We start from the raw sequence: 26022 nt of genomic DNA on the forward strand, positions 1-26022 counted from the left end.
CTCCTCATCACAGGGCACTCCTTTGAGTTGCCAGAAGCCTCTTTACACTTGGTCTAGACAAAGTCATAAAAACCTGGCATGGCCCTTTAGCATTGTTGCTGTATTTCCTTGGTGAGGAACAAGTCACTGATTCTGACTCCATTGGAGGAACAAGGGATTGTACAAGGATGCCAAGTAGGGCCCATCTTGAATTTGGTATATCACACCAGACTCTTGCTTTTCTGAGGTTGAGATGCTTTAGTTTAGGATGGAATGTAAAGAATTTGTAGAAAGCCCAGAGCCTTGGTCTGGAGAGATGGCTTAGCAGTTAAGGCACTTGCCTGCAAAGCCAAAGGACCCAGGTTCAGTTCTCCAGGACCTCCAAGTAAGCCAGATGCACAAGGTGGTGCATGCATCTAGAGTTCATTTGCAGTGGCTGGAGGCCCTAGCATACCCATTCTCTCTCATTCTTTCTCTGTCTTTCTGTCTCTCTCTCTTTGACTTTTTCTCTCTCAAGTAAGTAAATAAAAATTTTTTTTTTAAAAAAAAACAAAGTCCAGAGTCTCATACATCCATTTTGTGATAGTATTTTTCACAAGAACTGAAAGAAATAGTGCTCATCAATGGATAAACAGAGAAACCAACTGTGGTATGCATATACAACAGGCTATTATCCAGCCTTCTGATCCATGCTACAACAAAAATGAACACTGAAGACATTATGTTATGTGAAATAAGTCTATCTCAGAAAGGAAAAATATTCTGTGATTCCACTTATTTGAGATACCTAGAGTATTCCAATACATAGACATGAACTAGAATGGAAGTTGCTAGAGACAGAAGGAGGGAACAAACTGTATAATAGGTATAGAGCTGGATGTGGATGCCCGTGATTTTGGCAAGACAATAGGTATATACTTAATGCTACTGAATTGTACATTCAAAATAGTCGATATTATGCCTTTTATATCCTACATATTTTTACACAACAGAAAAAAAGTCATCCAGATTCCCAGGTCTGATAGACAGTGGGCTTGTAAGTGCCATAACTCTGGTTTCAGATGGGGATCCTGAGAGGAGGAAGAGGAGAGGATGGCTGTTCTTAGTTTTGTATTGATAAGGTTATGCTATGAAGCAGAATCAGTTATATCAATGTCCTGAGATAAACACTGATTAATGATTGTTAGCTGTGAATCATACGTAAAGTCACTTTTCCAGTCCAGTGCTACAGAACCACAGAGGAAGGGCTGACTTCCCTTGTTTGTAGCTATAGTTCTTAATCCTAAATGCTTGTAATCATCTGCTGAACATTTCTAAAAACCGTATCTTGTTTCAACCCCAGGGAGTCTGATTAATTGGTTTGAGATGAAAGGCCAGACAAGGACTGCCTTGATGATCCTAATATGCCCACACCATTGAGAACCACCATGTTACAGGAAAAAGCCTCCCTGCTGATGACTCCTAACATAGTCAGTTCCATGATCTAAGAGCAGCACTAATTAGACAAGTAAGGGAGCTGTTTACTATTCACACCTAATTGCCGTGTGACACCATCAAGCATATGCATATCATCAAGTGTGTCAGGTTAACTTCCTTGTAAGCTTGTGTTGCTTTCAACATTTCATTATGAGTCTCTGTTCTTTGATGCTCATGGGAATATAGTCATCTGTACCAACTTAAAAAAGAGACGGACAAGCACTTGTGAGCATAAAGTAACATCCAGGTGATTAAATCAGAACTATGCGTGAGGTAAGACAACTGACGGGATGATGTCACGCCGAGTTTCTGATTCCCCAGCCAGGGCCTCATCGTCCTTCTTGAGGGCACGTCCTGTAAATGCATGCCTTTCTTGGGTATTTCTACAAATGCATGCCTTTCTTAGGTATTTCTACAAATGCATGTTTTTATTAGGTATTTAGGTAGTTCTATAAATACATGTCTTTATTAGGTATGTTTTTGTCACATGTGGAGAAATAGGAAGCCAAAGATAGTTACTATGTTTGTTGTCTATGACTATCTTTTAGGTGACTGACCACCCCTACTCGTTGCCCCTGTATTTATCCTATTTAACCAAAGAGGAAAAAAAAATGAATGTCTTTCAGCTTTCTTTCTCAGTTCTGTTGAATTGCTGAGATGTGGCAGGTATAGTTCCAGAGGCTAAGAAGTAGGAAAGCACAGGTGTGCTCGTGAAGATGGAAGCCATTTTAGGGAAATAAGGAATTATTTTGGAGCTAGAGGGATTGATGACTCATCAGTGAAATGCACTTTCTGCTAAAGAATGAAGACCCGAGGGGCCATGAGACGTCCAGAATTCAAATCTTCAGATCCACATAAGCAGTTGGGCATGGCCACTCACAGGGGAGTACAAGTCCAGGAATTGTTGGACCCCACCAAGCTCTGGAATCAGTGAAGATACTCCATGTCTAAAGAAGGCCTGGTGGAAGAGCAATGAAGATGGATACCCAAAATTATTCTCTGGCCACAGAAGGCTAGCTCCCCTTACCCCTGGGAAGCTTATAGGGCACCACACCCACCCACACCACCACCACCACCACCGCCAGCCCCCACCCCACCGGCACACACAGGGCAAAGAATTTATTTTGGTCTTGTGTGATGAATACTCTATTATAAGAGATAAATGTAAGGAAGGAAGATGTGTTCTTTACTTGGTGAGACCAGAGACACACCCCCTACCCATAAAAGAGAAGATCCCGAGTGAGGTTTTGAGGGAGAGATGCATAGTAGGGTCATGAAGTAGGCTAGCACATTTTGGGACACCATGTAGCTCCTTGGGTATGAGTTATCTTGATGTGTTAGGAGGCTGGACTATCAGGAATTTTACCAATGTTTCAAAGAGACCTCCTCAAATGAATAAAGGTGGGAGGTTTTTATCTAAAGACTACAGAGAGGGCTGGAGAGATGGCTTAGCAGTTGAGCGCTTGCCTGTGAAGCCTAAGGACCCTGGTTCGAGGTTCGGTTCCCCAGGACCCACGTTAGCCAGATGCACAAGGGGGCACACGCATCTGAAGTTTGTTTGCAGAGGCTGGAGGCCCTGGCGTGCCAATTCTCTCTCTTTCTCTCTCTCTGTCTGCATCTTTCTCTCTCTCTCTCTCTCTCTCTCTGTCACTCCCAAATAAGAATGAAAAAAAAAGTTAAAAAAAAAAGAAAAGCATTTCCTATTCTTTTTTTTTAAAAAAAGACTACAGAGATTTTTCTACTTGTTTCAGAAGCCCTTGCACAGTATATTCTCTGTGCCAGGTGCTGTTCTTAGTTATGCTGTTAGCTAATTGAGCTCTGGTGGAAGTGTTCTGACCTGTGGGCTGTGTTTGTTATTGAGAAAACTTGGAGGTTAGGTGATTGACCAAGTTTCCACAGTTAGTAAGAGACAAAACTGAGACTCAAACCCGGGCATTCAGCACCAGATCTTATAACAAAATGCTTTTTATTTGAATACATCATCAAGCCCTGAAATGCCACACAAAATTGCTACAGATCCTATGCTTATAAAAGTCTTTGATAGACACAAAGGAAGATGGAGGCTCCTCCCCTCAGCTTCATCCAAGCCTTGGACTAAGAAGTTCTCAAGAGTTTGGTTTGGCTTGACCAAAACAAGGTTAACGCACAGGCTGCTAACATGCAGGACTCAAGAAGGAAGACTGAGAGTTCATTGCAACCAGAACTGTCTGTGAACTTTGACAAATGAAACTTCCTGAAGAAACTTCAAGCACCAGGATTTATTGCTTCAAGGAATGTTGATTATGTAAATTGGTGTATGGAAGGATTATGACTGGATTATGGATGGTGCCTCAGATGGTCATGAAGTTGAGATCTGGCCCCCCTGAAGAGCTTCCAGCTGAGTAAACGGTCTTGGAAATGCATTTGTTGCTCTGTGTTTTTTAGATGTTCCACATACTATTCTTCTTCCCCAGGAAAACAAACTATTATTATTTTCCTTGGCAACTGATATGTATCAAGGATTTGCTACCATGTTACTAGAGTTCATACACAGTTGTTCCTATGAAGCAGGTGAGTACTGTGTTGTCATCTTTGGTGAGAAGTCAGAGATTCAGAATGTTTAAGCAGCTTGTCCAAAATTTTGAGGCTGAGCTGAGATTTGAAGCTAAGATTTTCTTACTCTTGAGCCATACAAATTTAAAAGTAATTTTTATTGAGACACACAAATGACGAAGTGACTATGTGTATGTAACCAATAAACATCACTGGGAAATAGAACATGACTGAGATCTGAGAAAGCCTCTGGTGCCTCTTCCATTCTATTCCCATTATCCTCCTCAAAAGTCACTAGCATCAATTTTACTATTGTCACAGATTAATTTTTTGAACTTATTTATTTGACAGAGAAAGAGGGGGAGAGAGAGAGAGAGAATGGGCATGCCAGGGCTTTCAGCCACTGCAAACGAACTCCAGATGCATGTGCCACCTTGTGCATCTGGCTTATATGAGTCAAACCTGGGTCCTTTGGCTTTGTAGACAAGTGCTTTCACCAGTAAGCCATCCTTCCAGCCCACAGATTAATTTTTGGATACTCTGAAAACTTATCTTAGTGGAACTGTATGTTATGTACTCTGCCGTCTGTGGCTTCCTTTATTTATAGAAAAGACTTGCTTATAGCACTAGACATAGCAGTGGCTTATTAATGAACATGGCTACACAGTGCTTCTAAAATGACCCACATTCTGTACAACTGATTGATTCTGCTACTGATGGCGTTTGATGGCTTGTGGTGTTTAACAGTTATGAATTCCAATGCTCTGGCCATGCCTGTACATGTCTTCTGCTGCATACATGTGTGATACTTGATGGATATAAACCTAGAAGTGAAGTAGCTGAGCAGTACCTTATTTATAAGTTAATGTTTAATGTAGATTGCCAAACAGTTCCCAAAGAGACTGAACAAATGGTTCACATCCACCAACAATGGAAGTGTCTAAGTTGCTCCACATTCCCCATGTCATTTTCATTTTAGTGTTCTAGTGAGTATATCATGGTGTTTTGTTGTGATCTTCACATGGGTTCCCATTATAAATTAACTCTTATCTTCTCCCTCATAACTCTTTATTACAGCTGTAATTATTTATTAGTTGTGTCCATAACTGTAGGCTGGTTTCTGGACTTTGAATTCTGTTCTAACGGTCTTTGTGTCCATCTCTGTGCCAAGAATATGTTAAAGATTCTTATTCAAAACATAAATGATACTAGGTTATGAGGCCCAGGGTGCTGGAGAGATCATGGCTCAGTGGTTAAAGGTGCTCGCCTGCAAGTCTGCCAGCCTAGTGGATTTCCCAGCACCCACATAAAGCCAGATGGATGCAAAGTGGCACATGCATCTGTGATTGCAACATGTTGATGGCAGTGGAAGGCAGTCAGAGAGTCCAGAAGCTCATGGGTAGCTAGTCTGGCTCAGACACAGTGGCAAAAGCAAGTGAGGTCTTATTTCACAAAACCAAGAAAGCGGTAGAAGAAAATTACCCTGAAGTGGTCCTTGGACATCCATGCACTTGCTGTGGCATGCATGTCCATACACACACATGCAACAGATTCCAGCTTTGTTGTTTTCTCAACTTTCTGAAGATATAGTTAGGTCTTTCTAAGACTCTTTGGCATTGTAGAAACAGCTTTTCACTTTTCAAAAAAAAAAAATAAGTGCTGATTTGGATTCCATCAAACTACCTAAATTTGAATACATTTGACATCATTAAAAATTAATTTTGTCCGGCTGTACAGATGGCTCAGTAGTTAAAGGTACTTGCCTGCAAGGCTTGCCATCCTCAGTTTGATTCCCCAGTACCTATGTAAAACCAAATGTGCAAAGTGGTGATGCATCTGGGGTCTGTTGGCAAAGACTCAAGGCCCTGGTGTGCCTATTATCTCTCTCTCTCTCTCTCTCTCTCTCTCTGTATGTGTGTGTAAGGACATATTGCTCTACTTGCAAATAAATAATTTTTTGAAAAATTCTGATTTTCTATCTCATTTTGTTTCTTTAATATGTAGTATTGGTCTAAGCTTTTTTTTTTTTAAATCTGTCTGAATTTTCCAAATAGTTGTTTGCGTTTTTACCATTTTTTTTTAAAATTATTTATTTATTTATTTGAGAGCGACAGACACAGAGAGAAAGACAGGTAGAGGGAGAGAGAGAGAATGGGCGCGCCAGGGCTTCCAGCCTCTGCAAACGAACTCCAGACGCGTGCGCCCCCTGGTGCATCTGGCTAACGTGGGACCTGGGGAACCGAGCCTTGAACCAGGGTCCTTAGGCTTCATAGGCAAGCACTTAACCGCTAAGCCATCTCTCCAGCCCTTTACCCATTTTTTTATACTTGTAATGTCTACAAAAGAATTTCTTTCTCAATTCCAGAATGAATTTCCTACCCATTCATCTTGCCATAGATTTACCAGTTTCATTAGTCCATTATTAGTCTTTTTGTTTTGGTCTTTTAATTTGTTTGGGACTTTATTTATTTTCTTGTCTTTTCTGTGTCTGTTTCCTTATTTCACATTCCCTCCCTCATCCCGTGTGCATTTTCCATTTCTTTCTTTTTCATAGTGTGTGTGTTTCTGTACATGTGTTCATGAATGCCAGGGGTTCATTCTATGAACTCTCTCTGGCCTTGAACTTGAGATCTTCCTGCCTCAGCCTCTCAAGTGCTGGGATTATAGGTATGCACCACAATACCTGGGGGCTTTTCTTCTTCCAACTTTTTGCAAGACAGGTCATTAATTTATAATTGATATCCTTTCTTATTACATCTACTTAAATTTAAAACTTTCTACCTAAAGACTTAACTACATTCCACCAGTTGTGGTTTTATTTTTTATTTGAAACATTATTTGACTTGCCTTAGGATTTAATCATTTTTCAATGGGTGTTTCAATATATATTTCAAAAATCTCAAATATTTTAGTAATTTATGTCTTTCTGTTATTTATTTCCAACTTTTTGTGCTTTTCCAAAATTATAATATTTGTTATGTAAGTTTTATAAATTTATTGAAACCTTGCCAATTTCTGTAGTTTCTCTATGGTCAGTTTTCATGAAGGTGGATTTATATTTTTAAAAGTGTGCATTTCAACTTATTGAATATAGATTTTTATATAGAAAGCAAATAACATGACAATCAGTTATTTACAGTTTCTAATTAATTTTGTCTTCTTGTTTTATTAGTTATTTAGAGAGATATGATTTTAAAAGATACACAAATTATCATGGATACTTTATCTGGTTCTTTGTCAATTTATTTTATCTGCTTTGACACTGTTTTGCTAAGTGCATGCCTACTTAGAATATTCACTAATTTTGGATACTATCAACCTGAATAATCACTGGATATTCACTAATTTGCTGATGACTGAAATGTTAATCAGCACCATGTCTCCTTAACTGGTGCTTACTCAGTAGATATTTTCTGTTTTTTTTTTTTAACTTTTCTATAATATTATTTTAAGGCATCTTTTATATGTAACACAATTAATATTTCTTTCATGTTATTTTTATCAGTCTGACAATCATATCTTCTCTTAAAATATTTAGCACACTTATATTTAAAACAAGAATAAGCTATTTAGCTTTGAACCTAATATCTTACTATTGGTTATCCATTTGTCTCAGGTTTGCAGTTTCTTTTTCTCTACTTTCCATTTTATTGGACTTGTTAACTAAACAATTTTATATCACTTAATCTTTTCAGCTTTTTTAAATTGTATTACTATTTGAAAATATTTTCATTGGATATATTTACTGTATGTGCTACTGTATTAAATACCTTTTTCATTGCATGTATTCATAGTATGTGGTACTACCTTAGGTACCTTTTTCAGACAAATACAGCTTGTATATTGAGCATATATAGCTCCATTACTTAACCATTTTGACTAGTCTTGTAGGAGGTATTCTAACTCATAACATACATGATTAATTCATTAAAGTTTTAATGCAGATTAGTATTTTCATCAGTCTTTGGGCCTTAAATCATTCTAACCATGTATTGCCACTCGTCCTTCTTTTCTTAGGTGTTTCAAACATTTATTTATCATCTGTTTTGCACTTCACAAGGCATTGTTCTGTTACAAAGACAGGCTTCTTTTAGTGATTTGCATATTCACTTTTTCAATTTCTTTTCCTCCCTTGTAAATATATGCCACTTTTCATCTGCAACCACATTCCTGCTGTCTGGAGATACCCATTATTATGAATCTACTGCTAGTAGAAACACATTTTGAAAATGTCTTCATTCTGCTTTCATTTTTGAAGGCTATTTTCACTGGGAAAGACAATAATATAGATTCTGTAGAGCATTTTGAAGATATTCTATTGTGTTCTGGCTTCCATTATCTCTGTTGAGGAGAAAATTAGCCCTGATTTTAATCATTTGAAAGTAAATGTGCTTCTTCATTTCTCACTGCATTTTAAAATTTTCTCATTATATTTTGTCTTCAGTGATTTGGGCATCATGGACTTAGCTATAGTTTTAATCATATTTGTTTTGTCTGGGGTTTCTAAAGTACCATTGTTTTGGCTTGATAACTTTAATTGATTTAAGAAAATGCTTGAATATCATTAGACTAGATAGTTATCTCTGTGAGAAAATGTATGAGATAAACTATTTAAAGGCATTAAGTTTTATTTTATCTCACAGTTTTAGAGGGCTCACTTGCTTCTGGGAAGGCTGGGAGGCAGACATAGTAGAAGGGTGTAGTGGACCAAAGCTGTTCACCCATGATATCTGTGGGGGGTGGAGATGGGGAAAGGAAAAGAGTGATAGACAGAGAGAGGAATGGGGGGAGAGAGAGAGAGAAGAGAGAGAAGGAAAGAAGCAGCCTTCCTTTCTGGAGTGATTGCTATGTTGATAGAACTCTCATACTTACAATAGATGTCTACCATCTATCTACATATTATCTATCTATCTATCTATCTATCTATCTATCTATCTATCTATCTATCTACCATCTTTCTATCTATCTCATAATCTTGTAGTTTTTTTGTGGAAGCAGAGTAAATTGAACTGATAGAGGTAGTTTATTGTAGTTGTAGGTTGTGTTGCAAAGTTGATATTCTTAATCACTTTGTGTGTATCCTAAGTAAGTACTTGATAAAGTTTGTCAGATGCAATTGACATAAATGTAAGTGCTCTGAGAGTACTGAATAGAATAGAAGTATGTAACCTGCACATCCACCCAGACTCATGAGTTTCTTGGCTTACGTGTACAGTATGGATGGGTGAGAAGAAGCCAAATCAAGTGAGAGGGCAAAACATGTTATCGCCAGCTCCTCATGGCTGCGATGAACTTACAATGAGACACAATTTATGGGAGGAAGGGATTTATGTCAAGCTTACAGATCCAGAGAAACTCCCGTCAATGGTGGAAGATGCTGTTTACTTCCATACATGCAAGCAGAGAGGCCAAAAACTGCAGCAAGCAAACACCAAAACCAGCATATGCACAAACCCTAGAGCTCACACTGCTGTCTCCACTGCTTTGGGTCAGACTCAGATCCTCTCCCAGTGATACACCTACTCTAGCAGGAATCTGCCTGCTAGGGACTGAAGTTGCAAACTCAATTTTAATTAAACAGCTGAGTCTACAGGGCCATATATTTACACTGTCATAGTGAAGCTACTGGAACACCTTTCCATCTTTAATCTAAAACTGGCAGGTATAAGAGACAATGAGGATACCAACTTATTGCATTAAGGGATTTCTTTGAGAAAGTATCAAAATGATGAATAGTATATTTCATAATATTGATTTTTCTTTATGAGCCAAAGGTACTTCCAAATACTTCCATGAAATGCTAACAGAGAGCAATCCAAAGTAAGTAAATCAAAAGGTACTTGGATTTGAGAAATATTTGTTTAAGCATATTTATTTACTGTTAGTCTTCTTTGAACTATTCAAATGTACATTGTGAATTTCCAAATTTGCTTAAAACTGGCACACTTTTGCATGAATAGTGTTTCTTGAAACACACTTTGGGAAACTTGAGTTTGGTAGGCATTGAGGAAACATCAATGGGAACATTATAGTAACATGAAAAGTTCATGGCCCTTGAGCCTTTGGGTATCTTTTTTACTCCCCCATTTTTACCAGTAATATTACCTAGCAAAATTATGTCTTCAATATATATTTATTGAAAAAATATTTATCAAAAAAAATGCTAGTGATATTTTTCTAACAAGATTTATGTGATATATGGTACTTGATACCCTGTAAGGAAAGGACCAACTGAAATGTCAGGAAAGAAGATTCTATGGTTGTCTACACCTATCATCTGTTCTTGGACTGTGGTGACATTTCTGAAAATTGAAAACAAAAAGAGATTATAGTAATATGTAAAACAAAAACAAAAAGAAAACTTGATAAGATTTGGTGATGGCTTGGATGAAAGAGGAAGGGAGTTTTTGAGATATTCAGTGAACTCGGATGCTCTGAGGATGGTGAAGCCTCTAAGGAAGAAGGAATTCCTATGTCCCGCTTCTGTCAAGAGTGGTCTGCTGTCATCATGAAGGAAGTACCTCATGCCATGGAGTCTTAACCTGGGTGCTAACAATTTGAGAATAGTTCTTGTAGATAAAAGATCATTAGCTTCTTAACAGAAAAGCTGGTATGAAAGAGCATTAGAAAAAGCCATTTTGGAAAATCCGGAAGGTAGGAGACATACTGTATAAAAACTGTGATAGCTCATAAAGCATCTTTTCTTCCAGTTTAATAATTTTGTGAGAAATACTTATGCAATTTGTTTCTGAGGACTGAACAGAATGTGACACTGGAAATGTAGCATTTTCCTATCTAGACATACCTGCAATAAAGCCTATAAAATCCAAACTCTCATCATCTCCTCTCTGTATTTGAATAAACCAAAGGACTTCCAAGGGAGTCAGTTTTCCACATCAGACGAAGCAGTGGATTGCAATGGGAGCAACATAAATGTCAGAGTCAGACTTCTAGCCAAGATGGCAACTGCCTAACTACTCCACACATCCCAGGGAAAGAAAGATAGATGTAGATCCTAAGGAGAGAGCCACTCCACAATACTTCAAAAGGGCCCCGGCTGAAACTAAGAACAATTGGTGAAACAAGCAAGGCTGCTATTTTCTTGGTGAACTGGATACCAGCACAAGGGTGAAGGAGATCAACACAGAGAAAAATCAACTCCTACCCAATCAGATATCCAGAGACCCAGAGGCCCTCAACACCTCATCACTGAAGCAGACCAAAAATGAACCCAACATAGCTCAGGGAAATTTTGCAGAAGAGGAGGCGGAAAGAATGTCAGAGCCACATGTTAAGTCATGATATGCAGAGACATTTATCCTACCCATAACTATGAGCTAACTCCACAATGCATGACCCATATACCTCAACAAAGAGGGGGCAGGGGAGGAGGTAGGACATGGATGAGCCTAACAATGGTACCAACTTGACTGTATTCACTGAGTACAAAACTAATTAATTTTAAAAAATATCAGAGTCACAGACTTGTATTTGAGTTTCATCTCTTAGTTTATTTTTTCATAAAATAGGAATAATAATTATCTCCTAGGATACAAGGACTAAGCAAGGCATTGAGAACAGTACCATAGACATATGCATCAAAGAATGATACTGTTTTGTTTTCCCAGTTGGCTTCCATATGATACCTGTGTGAAGTAGACATTTTCTTGAGCTATTCTATTGAGAGATGTTATGATAGTATTAGAAATGATACATAAAATTGCCATGATAATAGCTATCACAGAAACATTCAAACAGTCTGGAGAAATGGTTTAGTGGTTACGGTGCTTACCTGCAAAACCAAACAACCCAGGTTCAATTCCCCAGGACCCACATCAGCCAAATCCACAAGGTGGCACATGCATCTGGATTTCGTTTCCAATGGCTGAAGGGCTTGGCAAGTCCATTTTTTTTCTCTCTCACTATATCTCTGAAATAAGTAAATATTACTAAATGAAATCTTCAAACAGATTTACGGGCTTTCCATACAATATATAGTAATTATAAAGGTGGAATGTTTGGTGGGACCATAAAGAAATGTATCCTTGCAGGAAAACTTATAAGCATATAGATAGTAATATTAAGAACCAGAAGGAAGGGAATCTAAACAGTAAAGTGTGGTTTTCAGTAGTTATAATTAATGTCTCTTTTCCATCACAACAGTGAGAAAAAGCTCATCACGGATGCGCTTAATAAAAACCAGTTTCTGAAGAGACTGGATCCTCAGCAGATCAAAGACATGGTAGAGTGCATGTATGGCAGAAACTACCAGCAGGGCAGCTACATCATCAAGCAGGGAGAACCAGGAAACCACATCTTTGTGTTGGCAGGTGAGTTTCACAGATTTTTCCAGTTACACATGAAAAGATTTTTGTTGTTGTTTTGACTTTTTTTTGCTAACATTTATAAAAACAAAAAACAATTGCTATACTTGTTGAAAATATGACATATCAAATTTATGAAATGGTGACATTGTTGATCTAATCATGATGATGATGGTTAATCTTTACTAAATTCTTACTGTGTATGTGGTATCCCACTGAACACCCAGTAGAGAAATCTGCTCACTTACCTAGAAAGTAAGTTCTTTTATCTCCATGTTAAGGGAAAGTGAAGTTCCACAGAGGCTATGTAACTTTTCCAAGTCACATGGCTCATAAGTGCTGGAATAAAAATACTAATGTATAAAATCTGATTTTTCAAGATTTTTTTTAAATCACTATGTGATTAACTGGAAATGTTTTATTCAAAATGTAGCTATTTATGTTGATAGCTTTTGAAGTTGAACCAAGAAAAAATAATTTTGTGGTTCTGGAAACTACTTTGATTATAGAACAATGATTTTAAAGGAGAATCTAGGTATATTTAAGCAAGAAATCCAGTGAAATATCATATTATTACAACTAGTGTCTTTAGAATTATTTTTCCTCCTTTTATGGTCACTTGAACCTGCTTACATGCATAGATGATTATAACAGATAGACAACAGTTCTATGCTTTTTAAAAATGGCCACTCAAAACTATTTTTGGATATAGAAACAAGATATTATATATTATATTAACATGGTGGAATGCCTTGTCAAATTCTGAATTCTGCCAACTTTCTGAGTGTTAGGAAAGTTAAACTGAATAACTCATATGGCATGACAACCTCTGGTATGCTGTGATTTATTTTATGTTGTAGTTCCAGATCATCTTAGCAATTTATTTTTATTTATTTATTTATTTGAGAGCGACCGACACAGAGAGAAAGATAGAAGGAGAGAGAGAGAATGGGCGTGCCAGGGCTTCCAGCCACTGCAAACGAACTCCAGATGCATGCGCCCCCTTGTGCATCTGGCTAACGTGGGACCTGGGGAACCGAGCCTCGAACCAGGGTTCTTAGGCTTCACAGGCAAGCCCTTAACCGCTAAGCCATCTCTCCAGCCCAGCAATTTATTTTTAATTCCTTCTCCTTGAGCCTTTATGTGTGGGACGTGGGGCAGAAACTGCTATCTAAACAAGCTGATAACACTTGTATTATTCTGCTTATAATATGCAAAAGATTTGATTCTTAAACCATATCATCTTTATAATTATTTACATATTATTTCTCCATGATCTTCATAGGCAAGTTCAAAGTTACACCAGCATTCCCAAGTAACTACTCTATTCAAGTAGTGAATTATAGTCTTAATTTAGGCAACATTCAATTTTATGAGGCTAGGTATTCCAGAGAATTGTTTTTCTTCTTGTCACTATTTTCTTGGTCATTTCCCATCTGTTTCAGCAACACAGGAGCATTCTGGCAAGAGAAGATATGTTATTAAGTCAACAAATATCTATGGAACCTTCTCAGAAAGGCTGAGAAACTCCTATCAGCCTATATTGTTCCTTGCCGGTAACTGATGAAAGGCTTGGGGACAGAAGAGGTTGGATGTAGTCAGCATCAATACAACTATTGAGATCAGGCATAAAGCACACATAGAAATATAGAAATGAAATTGAAATTGGATGTTTTGATAATCTGGCTGAGGAAATTAATTTGATCATTAAAAATCTCTCCTTTATATTATAACATATGGATAGCATATAGTACAACATATTTAGTTTAGATTTTGATATTCCATATAATTCTTTAGAATTATCCACATTTCATGAGCCATAACTAATTAAGAATAAAAATTTTAAAATGCATGAGTATCTATGATATCAACTAGACAGTATCACTATGTGGTTTTAATAAAATTAGAATTAGATGAAATAAATTATTAAACTACATACCTAATCTGTGGGATGTGGAGCAAGGTGTTTTCTTTTCCTTTTCTGGACTGTAAATTCCGTCAGTATAAACATTCCTTTCTCTTTTGTCTGCTCTGATGCTCTGTCACTCAAAACAGCTCTCAGTAAAGAGTAGGGATGTAGATCACATTTGTTGAATTGAGTGGATGATAGAGATGACCCAATCATGTTTAGTGGTGGAGTGGGAAAAAAAATAACCCTGACATTAGTCCACCAGCTCTGTTCTTTTAAAAATTTAGATGTTTATACTTATGCATCACTATTACTAATACTTACCCAGCATTTATTATGTACTAACCATTGTTGTTAGTTCTCCATCTGCATTAACTTATTTTATTCTCATGACAAATACATGAAGTAAATATTGTGATTAACACCATAATTGATGAAGAAGTTAAGGTAAGAGACACAACTGGTGTCAGGCTACTCTTTTAGCTACTATTATGACGAAAATGGTATCTTAGCAGTATGTTTTGAATATTTTCTGGGATTTCTTTTTCCTTATGGAATCTAGGCAGTTTTTGATTGTTTGTGTTTTTCTTAAATTCTACTTGATAGAGGGTCGACTAGAGGTGTTCCAAGGAGAAAAACTGTTATCATCCATCCCGATGTGGACCACATTTGGGGAATTAGCTATTTTATACAACTGTACAAGGACTGCCTCTGTGAAAGGTAATAGGAGATGAGGTGCTGTGAATGATTACACAGTGTTAACATCCTGGTTGGTCTAGGCATTGTGTCTCCCATTTTACCTCACATTGTCTTACTAAAAGAAATGCCGTGGGTACAAGAAGATGTATATGGATGTACTTATCTAAATAATTCAAGAAGAATGCTTTTCTCATATACCTGCTTATGAGATGAAAATAACTCGAAATTAAATGATTCCAACATTTGTTTAATTTCTACTTCACTTTTGTTTTTAATCACATAGACTTCTGACATTGACTCACACAGATTTTTTGCTTCTATTGTCCATGAGAATCTAACCACATAACAAACCAGAAACGTTAATGAAACCCGTGAAAATATGTAAATAGCAGAAGGACTATGCATTAGAGACTTGAGAGTTTCCTCGAATGACTAAAAATTAATCTAATTGCTTCTCTCAAGGATTCCAGTTTTTGTGGATTTTCTTCAGAACTATTTATAGATGTTGTCTCTCAGTGCTGGAGACTGGATTATATGGGATACCACTGTGGAGGCATTCAGTGAAAATGCTGATTGTGGGGTTTCCAAACCTGGAAAACAATCCCTCTGACCAGAGGAACATAAACTTTTTAACAAGAATGTTTAATTGATTCTTATTTACTCTGAAGATTTGAAAACTAGAGTTTTGGGCTATTACTTAAAAACAAATCTTACAACCATAATTTCATGCAGGTTTCTTTTTAGAGTTCTCATTTATGTGATACATATTTTATGCTGGCCTTTAATGTCTTTCTAAAAAGAATTTTTGTCCCCATTAACTTCATTGGTAATCTCTTTAAAAGTTGTTGGCATATACTTTATACAAAAGTATTCACAGAGATTCTTAAAATATATGGGCTGTCTTTGACAATAATGTCTAAACATCATAAAAGTCACATAAATGCATGCATTTGCACAGAGATCTTTAACTTTCAGTTATTTGGTTGTGAATTCTTGTTTTATATTTTATTCATTTATTTATTTGTGAGAGAGAAAAAGGAAAAGAGAGAGAATGGGTGCACCAGGGCCTCCAGCCACTGAAAATGAACACCAGATGCATGTGCCATGTTGTGCATCTGTCTTATGTGAGTCCTAGGGAATCGAACCTGGGTATTTAAGTTTCACAGGCAAGCATCTTAACTGCTAAGCCATAGCTCCAGTCCTTGACTGCGAATCCTTTATGGTCTAGGTTGTCTATAGATTAGCTGGCATAAGTCTGTGGTACACTTTGTGGATACAGTCAGAATTGGGGATTGCAAACTCATTTGAATATCGTCCTATCCATAACCTCATTAGGATGAAAAGCTTCTACTCCCAAATCATGACACACTTCAATGCTAAAGGAATTTATAAAATCAATTGTAATTTCTTTCATTACTTTTTTTCTATTTGCATGTTTAATGCATTTTCAAAACAATGCAAATTCATTGATTAACATTTTAGAGTGTTTTCTTCATCTATTGCTAAATACTGTTCAATTATTTTCTCAAATTTTCTAAAGCTATTACCAATGTTAAAACTTGGGCACTTGATCGAGAAGTTTTCCAGAACATTATGAGGAGGACAGCACAAGCTAGAGATGAACAGTACAGGAACTTTCTCAGAAGGTAAGAAACATACCTTAGGAAAAGAACAGATATGAATGAAGGCCAGTATGAATATGTTGATTTTGTGAGAATAATTTTATGACAGCTTCTCCCACTTAAGCATTTTTTATATTAGTAAAACAAGAAGCAAAAGTATAACTTTGCAGTAAACACCAGTATTTATAAAATCCTGTTTAATTTCCATTAGTTTGTGTGCTGAATTATTTTTCTTGCTATTTTTCAACACATAGAGCCATCATATATAGTATAGAAAAATGCCAAAACACCAAAAAAAAATCACTTGTGTTGCTTACTTGCCTTTGAAAAGCATTTGAGGGCTGGAGAGATGGCTTAGCGGTTAAGCGCTTGCCTGTGAAGCCTATGGACCCCGGTTCGAGGCTCGGTTCCCCAGGTCCCACGTTAGCCAGATGCACAAGGGGGCGCACGCGTCTGGAGTTCGTTCACAGAGGCTGGAAGCCCTGGCGCGCTCATTCTCTATCTCTCCCTCTATCTGTCTTTCTCTCTGTGTCTGTCTCTCTCAAATAAACAAATAAATATTTTTTTAAAAAAAAAAGAAAAGCATTTGAAATTAGAGGATATAGGAAAAGAATAACACTATTAGGAATGCTTTGCTTAATGTTATTATATTAACATTTATTTACTTTACTATTATTGCTTTGTGAGAGAAATTACTTTTCTCATTTGCATAAGTACATGGTCTTCCAAGTTATCATTATTTGTAACAATTAACCAAAAATGTTACTATACTTGTCAGAGGTCTTTGAAACATATTCATTTTTTGAAATACCCTGTATCTCAATGAAATGAATCCATCAATTTATAAGGAAACAAATGTCTACCTAATTTTTAAATCTAGTTCAAAATTAAACTTTTGAGAATATACTTTCTAAATGTATGTGTTTTTTGATATCATTTGCAAGAGTGATTGTTTCTGAATTTGGAGTTCATAGTGTAATAAAATGTTGCTTGTGATAAGTGATGGTAATAATTATGTATTTTATGATTTCAAAAGTAACTTCTGAGTTATTATTTTAAAATTTTTTATTATTTATTTATAAGAAAAAGAGGTGGGGAGACATGAGTCTGCAAACAAACTTTACACACATGAGCCACAGTGTGCTTCTGGTTACATGGGTAATAGAGAATTGAACCCAGGCCATCAGGTTTTGCAAACCTCTAAGCCATCTCTATAGCCTTCTAAGTTATTCTTTTATGTTTTTGTTTTTGTTTTGTTTTTTTGAGGCAGGGTCTTCCTCTAGCCCAAACTGACCTGGAATTCACTATGTAGTTTCAGGGTGGCCTTGCATTCAAGGTGATCCTCCTACCTCTGCTTCCTCAGTGCTGGTTCCATGTTATTCTTAATTGTGGTTTGGTGATTAAATCTTGCGTGACAAACCCAGAAAGCCAATTATTTTAGGTCATATACCTTAGCATATCCTGAGAGTTCATAAAACACTGAATGGACACATTGTTAATCAGCAGAACATCCTCACTGTTAAGGTTTCTGCTGATGTCTTTCTAGAGACATTGACTCCTGACAGAGTTACAATAATAAGCTAGTGCCTTACTTATAGGCAGGTATTGCCCAAGCTATCATTTTGTGGGATCTACCTAATCATATGTGATCCCAGCATCTAATAACTGAGTGTCCAGGTTTAAAGTTAATAACCCACACTCATGTAAAGGTCCAAAAGGCATATTTGAACTAGCCAGTATTCATGGGTGCTATTTAAATGTCTGAGATAAAACTTGATCCACTATTCATAGCAGTGATTGCATTGACATCAGGAATGTTCAAAGGACTTAGATAACTTACTAGTGCTTACCCCTTCTTTCCCTCCTCTGTTATTTCATTCATCTATTCAGTGTGTTTATTGTTATGCACAAAACATTGTAGAATCAGTGGTGTTCAAGACAAACCTGGTCTCTCCTGTTGTACAGGGGATATAGAGTAAGATGTTTCCTCAATCCCCAAAGGTTGGGTATATTACTATTCATAGACCTCAGCTTGGACCAGAAGTAAAACTTTCATAGATACATGTAAACCAAGTTCCAGTTATTTCATGTCAGGAAGATACTGTAAGGAAATGCAGATTTTCTTTTTGTTTCATGATATATAGTAACTTTTCCTTTTTCTATTCACATTTTTCTTAATATGTAAGAAGAATAGTACACATATAAATCACAAAACCTTATGACAGTGGCAATCCCACTATTTGGTATATATTTAAAGGAGATGAAATCAGTGTGTTAAAGAGCCACCTGAACTCCCATGTTTTTTTGCAGTACCATTCACAATAGCCAAGAAATGGTTAAGGAAAATGTGGTTCACGTATACAATGGAAGAGGACATAACTATAGAAACATGAAATCCTGTCATCTGGGATGAAATGGTTGGAAGTGTAGATTGTTATGTTAGTGAAAAAAGGTAGACATAGACAAATACTGCATGATCTCACTCACATGTAGAATCCAAGAAAATTCATTTCAGAGAAGTGGAGAGTAGAACAGTACTTACCTGAGTCTGGGAATAGTAAGAGGAAAGAGACATGGGAAAAGGTTGATGAATGGGTACCAGAGTAAATGTAGACAGGATTCAGAAGTTCAGGATTGTTATTGCAAAGTGGGGTGACAAGACATGACATGAATAGTTCAGAAAGGTAGAAGGAAGAGTTCTGGATGCTTGAGGCCTAGAAATGATTAATATATTAGAGGTAATATGTTTACCCTCATTTAAATTTGCAACATAAAAACTTACATAGAAACTTGACGACAGTATCCCAAAACAATGTGCCATTTTTATGTTTGCTTGTACCAGTTAAAATAACTTGATATTAGCAAATAATAACAAAATAAGTATCCGTGAAGTTAGTAGTGCTTCTGTGCTCTGACATGCCATTCATATGGGCCTTCTTTTCCTTCTCCTCTCTTTGGGAGTAGTCTAGATTTGTAAATTTTATAAAAATAGTATGATTTTTATAACTTACTATTTTTTGCTTAGTTTTGTCACTATTAATTTTTCTTGTTCATTATTTCACTTTCAATGTGCATTCATTTGCTCTTCTGTGCCTCATTTCAGTATCTTGCCAATACAAAACATAGGTACAGATATTCTTAAACGTCTCCTGGCCTTGTGCCTCCTGACACATGAGGCCAACAATGAGTCTAGAGCCCTCTGCCTTCATTAAAAACAGATCCATTTATGTGGTTTTGGAACCAGCATGACATTTCCTGTAGTGATGTCATATTTTAGATGGTAAAAACGAGGTATTTCTCTTACAAAAATTAGTTCAATAGTTCCAAATAAAAATGAGGAGAAAAGAACAATTTAATCTTATGGATAAGTTAATTATACTGAAGGAAATTTTGGATGTTTTTAAAATAATACAATTTATTATTCTATTCTATTCTCTGTGCATTCTCATCTATAAAAAGCCCTCTTTCTATTACATGCCCCTGGGTACCACTCATTTTGAAACATACTAAGTTATGACCAATAATCAAAGATAATCTCATACATGATTTCCATGTTGCCATGGATTTAGTTTTACTTAATTACAAGGCTATAGAGGAAAATATGGCTTTCCACTATGTGAGCAGAGCACGTTTACTGGCTAAAACAAAAAATAATGAACCCATTTCCAGATGGGAATCACTTTGAAAACCAAAAACAAATATAAGATGTTTTCTGCTGAAATAGACAGAATGGGCCAGGGATGTTGGCACACACCTTTAATCTCAGCACTCAGGAGGCTGAGGTAGGAGTATTACTGTGAGTTTGAGGCCAGCCAGAGACTACATAGTGAACTCCAGATAATCCTGAGCTAGAGAGAGATCATACCTCAAAAAAAAAAGAAAATTAAATAAAAAAAAAAAAGCAACAGGAAAAATTGAATAGGATTCTCCACTTAGGAGTATTTTTTTTTCTGATACATATCTGTAATAACATATAAATGCATAATTTCCAGTTGGTATGGAATTCAGTTATTTATGTGTTTTCAGTTATTTGAAGATTTACTTTGGAAAATTAAACTATAATGTTAAATTAGTATAAGAATTATATAGGGCTGGAGAGATGGCTTAGCGGTTAAGCGCTTGCCTGTGAAGCCTAAGGACCCCAGTTCGAGGCTCAGTTCCCCAGGTCCCATGTTAGCCAGATTCACAAAGGGGCGCACGCGTCTGGAGTTCGTTTGCAGAGGCTGGAAGCCCTGGCACGCCCATTCTATCTCTCTCCCTCTGTCTTTCTCTCTGTGTCTGTCGCTCTCAAACAAATAAATAAATAAATAAAAGTATATATATGTAAAATGCATATTTAAAAAAAGAATTATATATACAAATAAACATATAGTATGTATGTATATTTATAGTTTTATTCAAGAAGATAATTAGGTAAAAACTGGTATGATGTCACATTCATGCAATTCCAACACCAGAGGCTGAGACTAGACTCATGAGTTTAATACCAGCTGGGAAAACATAGTAAGACCATACATGAAAATTTAGTTGATAATTAAAGATTTCTTTTTAATTTTGAAGTGTATCCTTGCTGAAGAACTTACCTGAAGATAAACTAACTAAGATCATTGACTGCTTGGAAGTGGTAAGAAATTTTAAAGTAAAAACTAAATTTCATTAAATTTTAGACTCTGGTTATATTATTAACATTGCAGTGAATAAAGGGGGGAAGATGGCAGATCACCAGTCGATAGCTAGCCAGACCCATTTTCTATCATGAGAAATCTTAGGCCAACTCACAATGAATTAAGGGGCCAGAGTGGGTTAGATTCTTTTGAAATGTACAAAAAGAAATTGGATTTGCATGTGTAAAATGAAATTTGATTTACATATTTTAATCTTTTTAGCACATTTTATAAAACTAATCTGCCTTACTCAAGAGGCATTTCATTTTCTACAATTAACATCACAATCCCTAGCAGGGCTTTCGTCCTACAAAGGAGGTGGTGAGGTGTAATTAGGAAATGGAGTACAGGAAAGGGCAGGCTGGGCCTCAGTGCTCAGCCTGTGAAGCTAGCAGAACAGTCTACACTTGGGCACTCAAGGCCTGCAAAAATAACTGTTGAGAAGCTGCTCTCAAGAAACACTACCTATTTTCATATCTAGAGAAAAACAGCATATTGGCATGTGTTCAGAACTCATTTTCAGCATCACCCAGATGGTTGTAGTTTGAGACTCGTCGAGTCTTTTTGTGAATAATACTTTCATAACATGAAACTTGGTCTTTAATGCTATTTGTTTTATGGAGACCTTTGTAGATTTCAGAGGTTAAAATTCAAAGCAATTAGCTGCTCTCACTTTTTAGGGGTCAAATTCAGCAAAACCCAAATGGCTTTTATGAAATTAAAGAAAAGATAAGGGAAGATGTCCTAGCATGGCTTCAGGCTTTTGCAAGAGCTGCTTTTAGTGGACAGTAGCCCCGTGGGTCAGTCTGGTTGTTGACAGATTCCTGCTTCTGTCAGTCACAACAGGCAATATAAGCTTGTATTCATTGATCAGGGAGCAGAGGCCACCTTACTCACAAAGCAAGTGACACCAGTAATGTTGTTTCCATTTACAATTCATGGACCCCATCCAGCAGTTTATCAAGGACAAGCCGCAAGGACAGTGCCTGGCTTGTGTCCCCAGGGGCTTTGGATAAGACATCCTGTTGATGAAGACTGCTTGCCTGCTTCCCTTGGGGAATTTTCCTACGTAACATAAACCAATCACAGATGTTCGAAATTAATAATTCACCCCAACTTCTTCAATTTTTTTTCCTTTAATGCTAGAGAAGTCAATGTGTGTGTGTGTGTGTGTGTGTGTGTGTGTGTGTGTGTGTGTGTGTGTTGTTAACCAAAGAAATCTGTTTTTAATATACTGAGAATAGAATGTATTCATCAGAGGGGAATTCAATGCTGACAGCAAATATGAAAATTTAGTGTCATTAAAAACAAAAGGTAAATTATACATATTTCTAGTAGTCATAGACAATAGCTATAGGATATATAGATGGGGTTCAAATCCTGTATTAACTAGCACAGAAGTCAAGTTTCAAAGTCTCATCTTTTAAAACACCCTAGAAAAGTGGTATTATATCTCAGCATTTGCTGACAGAAGTACAATTGATAATGGAATCTTTAGTCCTACCTCCCAAACAAATGGGTCTCTGAAATGTGTGGAAATTCTCTGATGTGGACATGATTAACAAGGGAGTAATGGCATCTGGTTAGCTCTAAGAAAAGCACATAATTCACCCCTGTGGCTTGGACTCATGACCCATCAACATGGTCCCGAGAACAGGCAGTCCCCAGTGCATGGAGTTCTGACAGAGCACCCCCTGAGCTCCCCGAGTTCCAAGCTGTCCCACATGATCTTTGAGAAAATATACAGGATCTGCCATGCTGCTCAGAAGTTGAGGGGGAAGGGTTTTGCTTTGTGTGTGCAGAAGTGGGTCAGAACTTCCTGTCACCAAGTTGACGCATTTTGTTTAAGAGCAGACCATTGAGCCTCTAGACCATGTGGGACTGATTCTGAAGCACTGCACCAGCTTTCCTGAGCAGAAGTCTCCAGGAACACTGAGTTCTGGAGGCAGACATTGCCCCAAAGACTCAACCGGGGCTCTGATGGGAACATGGAGTATAAATAACACCACACACTCACTGGCTTGCTTTAAGGTTTAGCGAGTGATAACCATGGACCATGCTATAGGCAGGGAAGTATTGGTAATAATGAAAATCAATGTGGCCTGTGTAAGTAGCTGATGGTCAGGTAGCAAGAACATAGCGAGGAAGGAGAGTTTCTGCTTGCTTACAGGTAACAGTCCAAAGTGTAGAACCTGGGCTCTCCTGAACTACAAATATTGAGATTAGGCACAAAGTTACCTGCCTGTCAGGGTTCTGGAATTTGACCCAGTGGCCTTTGGCACTACCGTTCTGACATGCATCTTTCACAAAACCCAAGTATTAGCAGGGATGGATGGAGAAGAGTTGTGTCGATGTCAATGTCTTTCTTCAAATAGATTCCCAGGCACAACTCCACTTTTATGGAATCAGAACCTTTGCTAGGGAACCCCAGATCCACATTTTTAAACATTTTAATGATGGGAGTCTTAAGCTCTTAAAGTTTGAGAAGCATTGTTTTGTTTATGGATAGAATGTATATAGAGTTTGCCACAGTGTGCCTCTTTATTCCAGAAGTTTCTTTCTTTAATCATATTTTACAACATCTAGTTCTTCTTCTTTAAAGTTCCCAACAGTTGCATAAACCAGGGAGATTTTCTCCTTTTAATGATTGCATCCAGCACCATGAGAAATTCAAGATAACTGTGGATTTATGGACCAGTGAGTTTGAGGTGGGGCAGCTAGGAATTGTAGAATGTTCACTAGTCCAAAGTCTGGAGATTAGGTTTCCTCTCATGGTAAGCACTGGAGTCTCTCATCTGTATGACTGCAAAGTGGCAGACACATCCCTCTGGGCTGTTTCATTGCTCGAATTACGTAATTCTATGTAATTGGCTTGCCAAATCAGAAATCATTTCTCTTAATTTTCATTTTGTACGTTCTGACTCCTTTGAAAAAACAAATAGTGGAGTACTGATTAAACTGATGCTAAATCGTTGTCAGGATCCACTGACTCAGGGATCTTGGCTTTAAAGTTTCTAAGATGTCTTAACTATTATACTTAGGGAACAATAACTAGTGAGTACGTAACTATGAATATGTTTTAAGTAACAAACTTGGGTATAAATTTATAGCATGCATGGAGGGGTGTGTGTGTGTGTGTGTGTGTGTGTGTGTGTGTGTGTGTACACATGCACACATGTCTGTTTCAGAGATAGATAGATAGATAGATAGATAGATAGATAGATAGATAGATAGATAGAATCACCTCTTTGGAACAAAGATTTCTAGCACAAGTGCATACTAGACTTCAAGGAAGTCTGGCCTTACCTTTGATTTTTTTCTACTACTCTGGATATCTTTCAGATTTTTTTCTTTCATATTCTCTTTATAAGCACTCAGTTTGTAGCTTATTACTAGATTTGCCCAAAATGAGCATTTTCCTTATAGTGAAAAATAAATTCTCTCGATGTTGCTTGTCTACTTGTGTTGTTTTCTTCTGATCTCTACATCTTAGTCTGTCCTGAAAATGATGTCCTCTTCCTCTTTGACATATGCTGAATAATGCTCTCGGGACTTCTAGCCATCTTCTGAAACATCATTAAGACAGTTCTTTCAGGCTGTGGGTCATGAATCTTTACTAGTTCATGAAACCAATTTAGTGATTTTTTTTTTTAAATCCAAGGAGGTGAGTATAGGCATTATTTCAAAACACATTTAAATTTACATGTGTGTGTCTGTGAGCTCTTATACATGTATTAGGAGTACATATGAAGTATATTTATTCCTGTAGATTAGAGTAAAACTGTTAGAAAACTGTCACTCTTCAGGTTAGGGTCCATGGCTTCTTGGTCCTATAATGGACCCCTTTGCATGATCACCACAGGGCAGTCACCACACTATTTGCACTTCTCTTTCTGGTTGTGGTGACCACCCTGGCCTGGCTGGCTGCATTCCTCACTTGACAAACACTGAGAGTCTAGCAGCATGGCCTGTACTCACCACTATACATTTTTGGTCTGACCTGTTCCCACAGCCTTTTCTGATCTATGAAGTTACTGTCAACACACTGGGAGGTATTATTTGCCTTCCTCCCATGGTTTTGGGTGACAAAGAGTCATACCCAGGAAAAAAAAATCACCACTAGGAAAGTTGCCCCTTGAGAAACAATAAGGTTCTTTTTCAGTGTCCCCCTTCAAGCTTCTCCTAGCTGACAGGAATTAATGCCACATCTCTGTATACTACATCAAATGTTTTATAATAGCTGAAGAATAGCTTGACATCTCTTCAGAAATTTTCCATGATCCTTCTGCTCCATGTGGCTAATGGGACCTGAGGTTGGGGTGGGGACAGGAGAGCCCAGAAAGAATATCTCCATAAACAAGTCTGTAATATGACTTTTCAGTTTTCATAAAGAAGTCTGGGCGTTAGTGACCAAACAAAGACACCCAGGCTGTGGTTTGTGGGCATCCTTAAAGGACACAGTTATTGCTGCTGTATATTAGAGCTTGTCTGGGTAAGGACGGTTAGTGATAAATCTGAAATGAGAAAGAATGAACTATGATGCAGTGACATTCAAAACATCATTGCTTAGACTTCTGCCTCTTATTCATATGCTGGTTCAGAGAGCATGTTCTCAGCTAGACTCACACAGTCATTCAGAAGACCAAATGGATGGCTCCTCTGCCATGTGCACACAACAAGTGGTTATTTAAGGTCCCTGTAGGCCAAGCCTTTCATAGCCAGGGACAAGCTTGAAGCTGCATGCATGGGCTTGACCCAACCCGGAAGTAGGACACATCACCTCTGCTTGATTAATTGAGGTAGAAGTCAATTATCTG

The 26022-nt window shown here is 37.3% G+C and overlaps 1 protein-coding gene across 3 annotated transcripts in view; it reads left to right on the forward strand.

Moving 5' to 3' along the window:
- Positions 1–26022, forward strand: part of Prkg2 (protein kinase cGMP-dependent 2) — a 99994-nt gene that overhangs the window by 22114 nt on the left and 51858 nt on the right. For all 3 annotated transcript variants that reach the window (XM_045143661.1, XM_045143662.1, XM_004653382.2), the window contains exons 3-6: positions 12151–12317; positions 14827–14940; positions 16460–16565; positions 21102–21165. In XM_045143661.1, the coding sequence (XP_044999596.1) occupies positions 12151–12317; positions 14827–14940; positions 16460–16565; positions 21102–21165 (451 nt within the window). The remainder of the gene's footprint in view (positions 1–12150; positions 12318–14826; positions 14941–16459; positions 16566–21101; positions 21166–26022) is intronic.

The sequence above is a fragment of the Jaculus jaculus genome, chromosome 2 (genome assembly GCF_020740685.1).
Source record: "Jaculus jaculus isolate mJacJac1 chromosome 2, mJacJac1.mat.Y.cur, whole genome shotgun sequence".
Lineage (NCBI taxonomy): Eukaryota > Metazoa > Chordata > Mammalia > Rodentia > Dipodidae > Jaculus > Jaculus jaculus.